Genomic DNA, 12,426 nt, shown 5'->3' on the forward strand with positions numbered 1-12,426 from the left:
TACCAGGACGATTCTGAGAATGTACATCTGATTTCGCTATGACATCAGAACTGTCATAATTTTCACGTGCAGAATATATCGTCGTTCAAGTTTGTAACGTGTAGTTTCTCTTATTAGTTTCCATATGTTATAGTTCAGTGTCGTAATTCATGTTAGCAGAATGATGCTAGGTTAGCGACGAAAAAGTGTCTCTCTGGTTCAGATATGTGGACACATAAATAAAAAATAAAACGCGTGTATCTGAAACCAGAAATTAACAGAATTTAGTTTTAGATTCCGAGGATACCTTTATCGTACTACTGTAAAAAATAATACTCACAACCAGGTAATTATGAAAGTTATGCTTAATCAGTTGTCACCTACTGCTTTCAAATTAATGACTAAAATAATATGTAGATTCAATTTATTTATTCTTATAGATCACATGGAGTGTAAAAATACGGTTATATAACACTAGTATATGCAAACGATAAGAAAACTACTTATAAAACTAATAAAATGTCAGTATCTCAGTTCGTAATACATATAAGACCTGTATCATTAGTTTTCATGCAGTCGCTCCGACTCCCTTGATAGGAACACAAGAGTCATTCATCTCTAATGTGTTTGATTGTCTGTTTGGAGCCCCACTCTTACAAACTGGAGATCTGTAGCACCCCATTTGTAAAATTATTATGTGCATCGATGATGCCCTCTGCGAGCTCTGTTCCGTTTGACCCATACTTTCCTGTCGATTTCTGTGTCAGTAGTACCACAGTTATACTTTCGGACTCATTCACGCTCTTCAGGATTTTCAGTAAGTCGACAGTTCCGCACCCACAGGTCTGTCACATCGATTTTACTAGCATTTAACTGTTCTGCTTGCCGTAAAAGTGGGTTTGTTGAACGGAGTGTATTTAGTGGCAACTTGGTATGTCTCCCTCTATGGGTAATTCCAGGTTCTCCTGTAGCTTGTTGTATTCCCGAAGCAAGGACAAATGTTGCTCAGCAGAGGAAGCCTATAAATGGGTTTTGCTAGGATTGCCCCAGTTATTAACTGCATAGAGTGTTTCAACTGGAAGTCGATCAAGTTAGTGTGGCAAATGTTTGGCCACAGCGAGGCACAACACTCGGCCTTTGAGAAGACCTGCGGAACGAATGATGTGCGCAAGATATCTGCTGAAGCTCCTCATGTCATTTCACACATTTTTTGAATAATATAGTGACGAATATTTATCTTGGAAGAGGTATTTTCAAGATGTGTTTTACATGAAAGGGTGCTGTGAAGATGACAAACAACAACATGTGGAGTTCTGTAATTTCGTTCTTGGCAACATGGAGGATGACAGTCTGATTCCACGCTTGGTGTTTACTGATGAGGCAACATTCCATTTAAATAGAAGTGTGATCCGTCATAATGTGAGAATGTGGGGTACTGAACTACCACAGGAAGTTGTATAAGAGGGATTCTCCAAAATTTAATGTGTTTTGTGCAGTTTCACGGGAAAACAGGAAAGGACCATTTTTCTTTAGCGAGAACACTTTATAGGAGGCATGTATCTCGATACGGTTGAGAACTTTCTTTTCACACAGTTGGAAACTGATTCGAACGACTTCGTTTACCAACAGGATGGGACACCGCCACACTGACATCTGGAAATGCGGGAATTTTTAATTCAAAGGATTACTGTACGATGGGTCGGTGGCACTGGACCAAATGATTCAACCTTACGTTACTGGCCTCCAACGTCACCGGACCTGACTGTATGTGATTATTTCTTGTGGGGTTTATAAAAGACTCTATGTGGTTCCGTTACCAACAACAATGAATGAACTGAGGCATTGCATAACAGCAGCTGTGGAATCTGTAATTGAAGACATGCTCGCTACAGTGTGGGAACAATTTGAATACCGCATTCACATATACCGTACATCTCAATTAGGGCATATTGAAAACCTATGAAAAGGTAAGGAAAAAAGTTTTTGAGTTTCCTGTTCATCAAAAACCAAAATTCATTGCATATGTTTATTAGTTTCAGAACTATAGACGTGCGAAATCGGGTGATTCTTTTTTATACACATTGTTTATTGCTCTGACGCCTTCATATAAATGCAGTCGAGCCTCAACTTCGAGTCAGCAACTGAAGGGAGACATAAGAAGAACCAATAAGCCACTAAGGTAGTTTTAGACACGGAGAAATCTTTTAAATTAGCCATTTAGGATAACATGTTCGACATTACATAGTGAGTAAAGATGAATTACAGAGGTACAAGAGTACAATATATTTAAATATATTTACACATCCTTCACGAAGAGTAGAGATTTATTTATTCCAATATTTTGTTGCAATTAGAGAAAAACATTTTAAGTATGTCCGTTTGTATCACAGCAATGAAGAAGTAAAGTGAACAGCACGATATTATGAAAGGAAGAGGAAGGGGATAACGTTACTTAGACAAATGAATAATCCAGTCGTGGAGAAGTGGACAAAATAGGTCGATTCAAAACTGCTAACATCGTATTAAACGTCACTGAAATCAATGAGCGACTTGTAACAATGAATCTGTATAAGGCAGAAAGAGAATCAGAAGTTTCGGCGCTCAAGTGTAAACTGATCCTGCAGCATCATTATCTATTTTGTTCCATTTACAGAGAAATTTCTGTTGCATTTGGCACATTTTTGGTATAGACACATGATAGTATGGCAAGTCTACCATTCAGGAGATATTTTTGTTTATGAGGCATCCAGATATATGCATTATAGTGTATAGTAAGATATTTGTTACTCAGGAAAAAAAATATTTCTGTTCTTTTTACTCCTGAAATTACCTTTATTTCTGTTTTACATCGTTTCAACACTGTTTTGGTTGAAAGCACCATTTGTACATTTTACAATTTCACAGGACTTGGTAAACTCTGCAAGACGTAGTTATGTACGTGGTTAACTTACAGTATGTTCCATGTGACGTCCCACTATAGATATTGAGAAGTTAGCATTGTTGATTTCTGTCAGAAGGGTAATATGAGTAAAGATGAAATTAACACACGTCAAATTAACACACAATTTATAACTTAATTTCCCTATGAGATTTCATGAAGAAGCTTACAGATGTGCAAAATGCTTTAAATATAAGATTCCTGTTCAGATGTAGAGAGAGATATCATTGTTCTCCGTCTGGTTACTCTTCATCGTTAACTGAAGTTTGGAATCATCTCTTTCGGTGGCACCAATGCATGGCGCCCTCTATGAGCCAAGCAGCCATGGCGACGAGCAACAACACAGTCAGCAGGTGAATACACAGCGGGTAGTCTCCTGTCGCGTCACGGACGTAACCTGAAAATGGAAGACAAGTGAAGAATGTGATAACGAGTCCATTTGCTTAAACCATTCACATAAATGAATGAAAACTAGCCACAGAGCCCAGTTATATAATTTATGTGCTAATTCTACAGTGCAGCAAAATTATACAATTCTCTGCAAAAATATTGTGCTTGATCTGAATCAGAATCAACCTGCTTTACACAGAAAAATGTCAGGAAGTTGAAAGTTTGAATTAGTTACTTAAAGTACTTAAAATAAAAGTAAAAGAGATCTGGACAAATCCATTATCTTGGAATTGTAAAGCAGGGATTGTTTACCAACACTTCGTTATCTTTTATTGAAGGACTGATTCGATCTCTCCACATACGAAGATACCATCTTCTTCAAGTTACCCTGTTTATAAGACTTTCAGTCTCAACTTTCCAGAGTGCCCTGGACATCATCAGTATTATGGTTTTATCTCCCAATACAACTACAGCATATCATACGCTTTTCTTAAATTATTTAGTGGTCTTGATTTCGAAATAATCTAGAGTTCTTCATGCGCTTCTGATGCAATGGTAACTGCCGAAGGTTTTTCAATGACATTTTCAGTCTCATGGTTAATAACTATTGTCGAACTGTAACACAGTGAGTCATAAAGATGTTTTCGTAACATACATTAAATATTCTGCCACAGCCCTAAATTTATAGCTAATGAACAAACAATCAAAAATGCTACTCTAACAGTGACTGAGTCTATAAATCTTTATCTGCACTTAACAATGGCAAATGTTGTTGTCACGAAACACCATATAAGTGTCACAGATAACTGACTTAATTTCCTACTTCGGCAACGCCATTTAGCCTCAACATCTGCTCCATATTAACAAACTTGCACTTCCAAGCAGTTAATATTTACTAGTAATAGTTTTGTGGTTCTAAATACTTAATGTTCACTACAAAATTGATACTAAAACAATGTCACCAAGCTAAACTATGCTCACAAGTACTATAACTTCATAACGACAATATACTATTTTAGACAGATGCGGCTACTATCATTGAGCTAAAACTCATTATGTAGTTGGCGATTTTGGATGTTATAAATCTCCTTTAGTTCTCACAGTCCCTGTCACCTCAATTCTTAAACTTCCTACCTACAAGTGGTGCCCCTGTTAAGCCGAGCAGCTCAGCAGAAGGTTGGGTAACCAACTCCAGCGGGAAACTGAGTCGGTGAGCAGATAGGAGTTGGACAGTAGAAGGCAACGGGAAACCTCCACTCAACTATCCCAAGAAAAGCCCATGGCTTCACTCAGCTCAAAATGTTCTGGAGTTTCAAGTTCCCCGATCGGATCTCCGGGGGGAACCAGGTTGAGAGCAGCTTCACGAAGAGTAAGATGGTGCAAAGAGAAGCACTGCATAGGATCATGGAGTGTAAGATCCATGTATCAAGGAAAACTAGACATAGTGAAAAGACAAATGGAGAAAATTAACATCGACATATTGGGAATAAGCGAAATGAGGTGGACTGACATCGGAGAATTTGCTTCGGATGGCCATATGGTGTATTATTCTGGGCACGATAACAACAGAAGTAAAGGAGTAGCCTTCATAGTTAGTGATAAAGTGAGAAAAGCTGTAATGGGATGCAAATATAAAAATGATAGAATGATGTCCATCAGACTTCAAGGTCAGCCCCTCAACATCACAGTAATTCAAGTTTATGCACCAACAACCGATGCTGAAAAGGAAATTATTGACCAGTTCTATGGAGATTTACAAGAATTACTACTGTCAACACCAAAACAGGATATCGTCTTCATAGTTGGAGATTGGAATGCAAAAGTGGGAAATCAAGCTGTAGAAGGTATAACAGGGAAATATGGTCTTGGTACAACAAATGAAGCTGGACAGAGACTCCTACAATTCCGCCAAGAAAATTCATTGATAAGTACTAATACACTGTTTCAACTACCAAAATGACGCCTATATACCTGGACTTCGCCAGATGGCCAACACCGGAACCAAATTGATTACATACTTTGTAATCAGAGGTGGAAGAGCGCGGTTCAGTCAGCTACAACAAGACCTGGGGCTGACTGCGGATCAGATCATGAGCTCCTGATTGCAAAATTTCGGCTGAAACTTCATAATGTAGCAAAAAGTATCCCAACTTGCAGATACGACCTTAATTCTATACCCTCCGACTACGCTGTAGAGGTACAAAACAGATTTAATGTATTACAGCTGGAGGACAAAAGCTCGCAAGAGATGTGGACAGAAGTAGCTAATACTGTCAAGGAGGCCGCAGAGAAACACATTCCCAACAAAATGAACAGTAAGAAGGCTAGACGGCTATCAGTTGAGGCACTGCAAGTTACAGAAGAACGAAGGAAAGCAAAAATCAAGGGAGATAGATCAGCTATGTTTGAATTAAATAAAGATTTTCAGAAATTAGCTAGAAGAGATAAAAATATATTCCTTAATGAAAAGTGCAAGGAAGCTGAAGATACACTCCTGGAAATGGAAAAAAGAACACATTGAAACCGGTGTGTCAGACCCACCATACTTGCTCCGGACACTGCGAGAGGGCTGTACAAGCAATGATCACACGCACGGCACAGCGGACACACCAGGAACCGCGGTGTTGGCCCTCGAATGGCGCTAGCTGCGCACCATTTGTGCGCCGCTGCCGTCAGTGTCAGCCAGTTTGCCGTGGCATACGGAGCTCCATGGCAGTCTTTAACACTGGTAGCACGCCGCGACAGCGTGGACGTGAACCGTATGTGCAGTTGACGGACTTTGAGCGAGGGCGTATAGTGGGCATGCGGGAGGCCGGGTGGACGTACCGCCGAATTGCTCAACACGTGGGGCGTGAGGTCTCCACAGTACATCGATGTTGTCGCCAGTGGTCGGCGGAAGGTGCACGTGCCCGTCGACCTGGGACCGGACCGCAGCGACGCACGGATGCACGCCAAGACCGTAGGATCCTACGCAGTGCCGTAGGGGACCGCACCGCCACTTCCCAGCAAATTAGGGACACTGTTGCTCCTGGGGTATCGGCGAGGACCATTCGCAACCGTCTCCATGAAGCTGGGCTTCGCTCCCGCACACCGTTAGGCCGTCTTCCGCTCACGCCCCAACATCGTGCAGCCCGCCTCCAGTGGTGTCGCGACAGGCGTGAATGGAGGGACGAATGGAGACGTGTCGTCTTCAGCGATGAGAGTCGCTTCTGCCTTGGTGCCAATGATGGTCGAATGCGTGTTTGGCGCCGTGCAGGTGAGCGCCACAATCAGGACTGCGTACGACCGAGGCACACAGGGCCAACACCCGGCATCATGGTGCGGGGAGCGATCTCCTACACTGGCCGTACACCACTGGTGATCGTCGAGGGGACACTGAATAGTGCACGGTACATCCAAACCGTCATCGAACCCATCGTTCTACCATGTCTAGACCGGCAAGGGAACTTGCTGTTCCAACAGGACAGTGCACGTCCGCATGTATCCCGTGCCACCCAACGTGCTCTAGAAGGTGTAAGTCAGCTACCCTGGCCAGCAAGATCTCCGGATCTGTCCCCCATTGAGCATGTTTGGGACTGGATGAAGCGTCGTCTCACGCGGTCTGCACGTCCAGCACGAACGCTGGTCCAACTGAGGCGCCATGTGGAAATGGCATGGCAAGCCGTTCCACAGGACTACATCCAGCATCTCTACGATCGTCTCCATGGGAGAATAGCAGCCTGCATTGCTGCGAAAGGTGGATATACACTGTACTAGTGCCGACATTGTGCATGCTCTGTTGCCTGTGTCTATGTGCCTGTGGTTCTGTCAGTGTGATCATGTGATGTATCTGACCCCAGGAATGTGTCAATAAAGTTTCCCCTTCCTGGGACAATGAATTCACGGTGTTCTTATTTCAATTTCCAGGAGTGTAGTAACCGAATGGGGAAGACAAGAGATCTTTATAAGAAAATTAGAGAAATTAAAGGAAAATTCCAGGCAAAAATTGGAATGATAAAAGACAGAAACGGGAAAGATCTGAGTGAAGCGTAGGATGTTAAGGAAAGATGGACAGAATATGTAGAAGACCTATACAAGAAAGAACTGCATAATGACAGGGCTCCTACTGCTGATGTTAATGTTAATTTAGAACTAGAGCCAGATATTTTGGAGAGCGAAATCCAGTGGGCCCTTGAAAATATGGCTGATAACAAAACTAGTGGACATGATGAAATACCAGCAGAATTGTTTAAAGTCACTGGAAAGGATGAAGTGAAAGTGCTGCACTCAATATGTCAAAAAATATGGATCACGCAGCAGTGGCCAGAAGACTGGAAAAGATCAGTATTCATCCCCATTCCAAAGAAGAGAAGTTCTAAAGAATGCTCAGATTACCGAACAATCGCACTTATTTCACATGCTAGCAAAGTTATGTTGAAAATCTTACAAAATAGACTTCGCCAATATCTAGATCGAGAGCTACCAGAAGAACAAGCTGGATTTAGGAAAGGAAGAGGAACTAGAGATCAAATTGCTAACATTCGGTGAATTATGGAAAAAGCGAGAGAATTCCAGAAAGATGTGTACCTCTGCTTTATTGACTACGCCAAAGCCTCTGACTGCGTCGATCACAACAAATTATGGAACGTACTGAAAAACATGGGTGTACCAGATCACCTCATTCATCTGATACGGAGTTTATACCTCGACCAAGAAGCCACGGTGAGAACTATGTATGGAACAACGAAATGGATAAAGATTCAGAAAGGGGTCCGGCAAGGCTGCATACTGTCACTGTACTTATTCAATCTGTATGTAGAACATGTTATGAGGAATGCGAGGCTAGATGAAGGAGAAACAGGAATTAAAATAGCTGGAATAAATGTAAACAACCTCAGGTACGCGGATGATACGATCCTGTTGGCAGAAAGTGAAGAAGAATTGAGAACACTCTTACTGAAGGTCAAAGACGAAAGCGAAAAGGACGGTCTTATGCTGAATGTGAAGAAAGCGAAAATTATGGCAACTACACCTACCAATTCGTGGGATATAGCAGGAGAAACCATGGAGGTAATGACCACATTCAGTTATCTCGATTCCCAGATCTCTGCTGATGGCGACTGCAGCCATGAAATCCGGAGACGCCTGTTGCTCGGTAGACAGGCGATGTCAAACCTTGTCAAGGTTATAAGTTCCAGAGATATGACACTAGCAACAAAGATCCGTATTGTGAGGGCTATGGTCTTTCCCGTTGTGATGTATGGATGTGAGACCTGTACCATTAGAAAGGCTGAATGACGAAGAATTGACTCCTTCGAATCGTGGTGTTGGAGGAAACTTCTTACAGTTCCACGGACTGCAAAGAGAACCAACAGATCAATATTCGAGCAAATAAAACCAGATTTCTCCCTGGAAGGTCTAATGTTAAAACAAAAGCTGACCTACTTGGGACACACAATGCGAAGGCATGCCTCGCTGGAAAAAACATTAATGCTGGGGAAGATTGAAGGAACTAGAAGAAAATGACGTCAGAGGATGAGATGGATCGATGGCATCACAGAAGCAATGTGTTCCAACCTGGAAGGTCTACGGGAGAAAGTGCAAGACAGGAAAAAGTGAGAGAGAGAGAGAGAAATCTCCTTTAGTTCAGCTGTGGTCTACTATAGCATAACACGTCATATTTGTCGCCTTCGATGGATCAATATTAAAATACTGGCCAAAACACCGTTCGGTGGGACTGTACGTTAAACTCGAAGGTATCTGGTGCCAATCGACACACTCAGATCACATGCAAGTACAGAAGTCTAGCATATCCGCTGCTTTCATTTTTTCAACCATCGTCTATAAGAAACAACAACATAACACCTCTTAGAGCTTCCTACCGCAGGACAGCATGTCGAGTATGATACGGCACAATACAATTCGCGAAACCATTCTGTACAGACGCTCATACACCAATGTTACAAATACGTTCTAGGCTGTGAGATAACTAGCGGCAAAGACGTCGTCGACACTCACAAACTGTTTCCAGCGGCTAATTTTCAGCTACAGCTTACAATCATGACTCTAAGATAGTCATCAGGCAATATTAAATCTTACTCTACTCTTCTCAGGACCCCGATAAAATGGGTAGAATATGTTGTTGCATTCATTAGTAGTAACGTACACTTGCTTGTTTTGCTACTGTTCCCAATGGAGAATTAGGTTGCCTTTAACTATTGGTTACTCCCGAAAGGTGAACCTTTGTTCCAGTCAAATATAAGAAAAGTCTGAAGGAAATTTCTAATTAAACTGCCAACTTCTAGACGACCTCAAAGCAGCTTGAAGTTGAGAATTTAAATACACGTCGATTAAGTTCATTTCTAAAAGCTCTACACTTCATAATCTCTGCCGTTCCTTTTTTATACTAAGAGAACTTACTGAGTTAATAACGAACATCAAATAACGAGCATCAAAACCGATTCAGGGATTAGTGAACACAGGGCTGTCGTAACAAGATTGAATATGGTAATCCCCAAATCCTCGAAAAATATACCTATTCAAAATGGCAGATAAAAATTCACTTGACGCCTTCCTGAGAGACAATCTCCACTCATTCCAAATTAATAATATAAGTGTAGACCAGATGTGGCTTAAATTCAAAGAAACAGTATCGGCAGCAATTGAGAGACTTATGCCAAATAAATTAACAAACGACGGAGCTGATCCTCCTTGGTACACAAAACGGGTTAGAACACTGTTGCAGAAACAACGAAACAAACATGCCAAATTTAAACAGACGCAAAATCCCCAAGATTGTCGATCTTTTACAGAAGCTCGAAATTTAGCGGGGACTTCAATGCGAGATGCCTATAACAGTTTTCACAACGAAACTGTGTCTCGAAACCTGGAAGAAAATCCAAAGAGGCATGGGAAGTATGTTAGCGGCGAGAAACAATCAATGCCTTCTCTGCACGATAGCAATGGAGATACTATCAGTGAGAGTGTTACCAAAGCAGAGTTACTAAACACAGCCTTCCGAAATGCCTTCACAAAAATATTCCAGAATTCGAATCGAGAACTGCTGCCAACATGAGTAACGTAGAAGTAAATATCCTCGGAGTAGTGAAGCAACTCAAATCACTTAATAAAAGCATGTCTTCTGGTCCAGACTGTATACCAGTTAGGTTCCTTTCGGAGTATGCTGATGCATTAGCTCCATACTTAACAATCATATCCAACCGTTCGCACGACGAAAGATCCGTACCCAGAGACTGGAAAGTGGCACAAGTCACACCAACATTCAAGAAAGGTAGTAGGAGTAATCCTCTAAATTACAGGCCCATATCATTAACGTCGATATGTAGCAGGATTTTAGAACATATGTTGTGTTCGAACATAATGAATTGCCTCGAAGAAAACGGTCTATTGACACACAGTCAACATGGGTTTAGAAAACATCGTTCTTGTGAAACTCAACTAGCTCTTCATTCACATGAAGTGCTGAGTGCCATTGATATCGGATTTCAGATCGATTCCGTATTTATGGATTTCCGGAAGCCTTATGACACTGTACCACACAAGCGGCTCGTAGCGAAATTGCGTGCTTATGGAATATCGTCTCAATTACGTGACTGGATCTGTTATTTGTCAGAGAGGTCACAGTTCGTTGTAATTGACGGAAAGTCATCGAGTAAAATAGAAGTGATTTCTGGCGTTCGCCATGGTAGTGTTATAGGCCCTTTGCTGTTCATTATCTATATTAACGATTTGAGCTTCCGTCTTAGGTTGTTTGCAGATGACGCTGACGTTTATCGACTAATAAAGTCATCAGAAGATCAAAACAAACTGCAAAACGATTTTGAAGAAATATCGGAATGCTGCGAAAAGTGGCAGTTGACCTTCAATAGCGAAAAGTGTGAGGTCATCCACATGAGTGCTAAAAGGAACTCGTTAAACTTCGGTTACACGATAAATCAGTCTAATCTAAAAGTCGTAAATTCAACTAAATACCTAGATATTACAATTACGAACATCGTAAATTGGAAGTAACGCATAGAAAATGTTGTGGGGAAGGCTAACCAAAGACTGCGTTATATTGACAGGACACTTAGAAAATGTAACAGACCTACTAAGGAGACTGCCTACACTACGCTTGTCTGTCCTCTTTTAGAATACTACTGCGCGGTGTAAGATCCTTACCAGATAGGACTGACTGAGTACATCGAAAAAGTTCAAAGAAAGGCAGCACGATTTGTATTATCGCGAAATATGGGAGAGAGCGTCACAGAAATGATATAGGATTTGGGATGGACATCATTAAAAGAAAGGCAATTTTCGTTGCGACGGAATCTTCTCAGGAAATTCCAATCACCAACTTTCTCCTCCGAATGCGAAAATATTTTGTTGACACCGACTTACATAGGGAGCAACGATCACCAAGATAAAATAAGGGAAATTAGAGATCGTACGGAAAGATATTTAGGTGTTCATTCTTTCCGCTCGCTATACGAGATTGTAATAATAGAGAATTGAGAAGGTGATTCGATGAACCCTCTGCCAGGCACTTAAATGTGATTTGCAGAGTATCCATGTGGTTGTAGATGTAGATGTAGATGGAAAACATCATGGCCAACGCAGCGCTTGATAAAATTTTTTGATACGCTGATGCGCCAAAGAAACTGGTACAGTCATACGTTTTCAAATACAGAGATATGTAAACAGGCAGAATACGGTGCTGCGATCGGCAACGCCTATAACACAACAAATATATGGCGCAGTTCTTAGATCACTTACTGCTGCTACGATGCCGGGTTATCAAGATTAAAATGAGTTTGAATGTGGTGTTATTGTTGACACGCGAGCTATGGGACTGTTGATGACTGGAAACATGTTGCCTGGTTGTGCGAGTCTCCTTTCAAATTGTATCGAGCGGATGGACGTGTATGGGTATGGAGACATCCTCATGAATCACTCGGTGGACCCTGCATGTAAGCAGGGGATTGTTCAAGCTGGTGCAGGCTCTTTATTGGTGTGGGGCGTGTGCAGTTGTAGAGATATGGGACCCCTCTTACGGCTAGATACGACTCTGACAAATTACACGTACGTAATCATCCTGTCTGATCACCAACATCCATTCATATCCATTGTGCATTCCGACT

General features: G+C 41.6%; 1 protein-coding gene across 1 annotated transcript in view; it reads right to left on the reverse strand.

The window, feature by feature from the left end:
- Positions 1–3,189: 3,189 nt before the first annotated feature.
- LOC124798803 (monocarboxylate transporter 9-like) overlaps positions 3,190–12,426 on the reverse strand; it is a 66,326-nt gene continuing 57,089 nt past the window's right edge. The window contains exon 6 of the mRNA XM_047262333.1: positions 3,190–3,314. Within this exon, the coding sequence (XP_047118289.1) occupies positions 3,190–3,314 (125 nt within the window). The remainder of the gene's footprint in view (positions 3,315–12,426) is intronic.

Source organism: Schistocerca piceifrons, chromosome 5, assembly GCF_021461385.2.
Source record: "Schistocerca piceifrons isolate TAMUIC-IGC-003096 chromosome 5, iqSchPice1.1, whole genome shotgun sequence".
NCBI lineage: Eukaryota > Metazoa > Arthropoda > Insecta > Orthoptera > Acrididae > Schistocerca > Schistocerca piceifrons.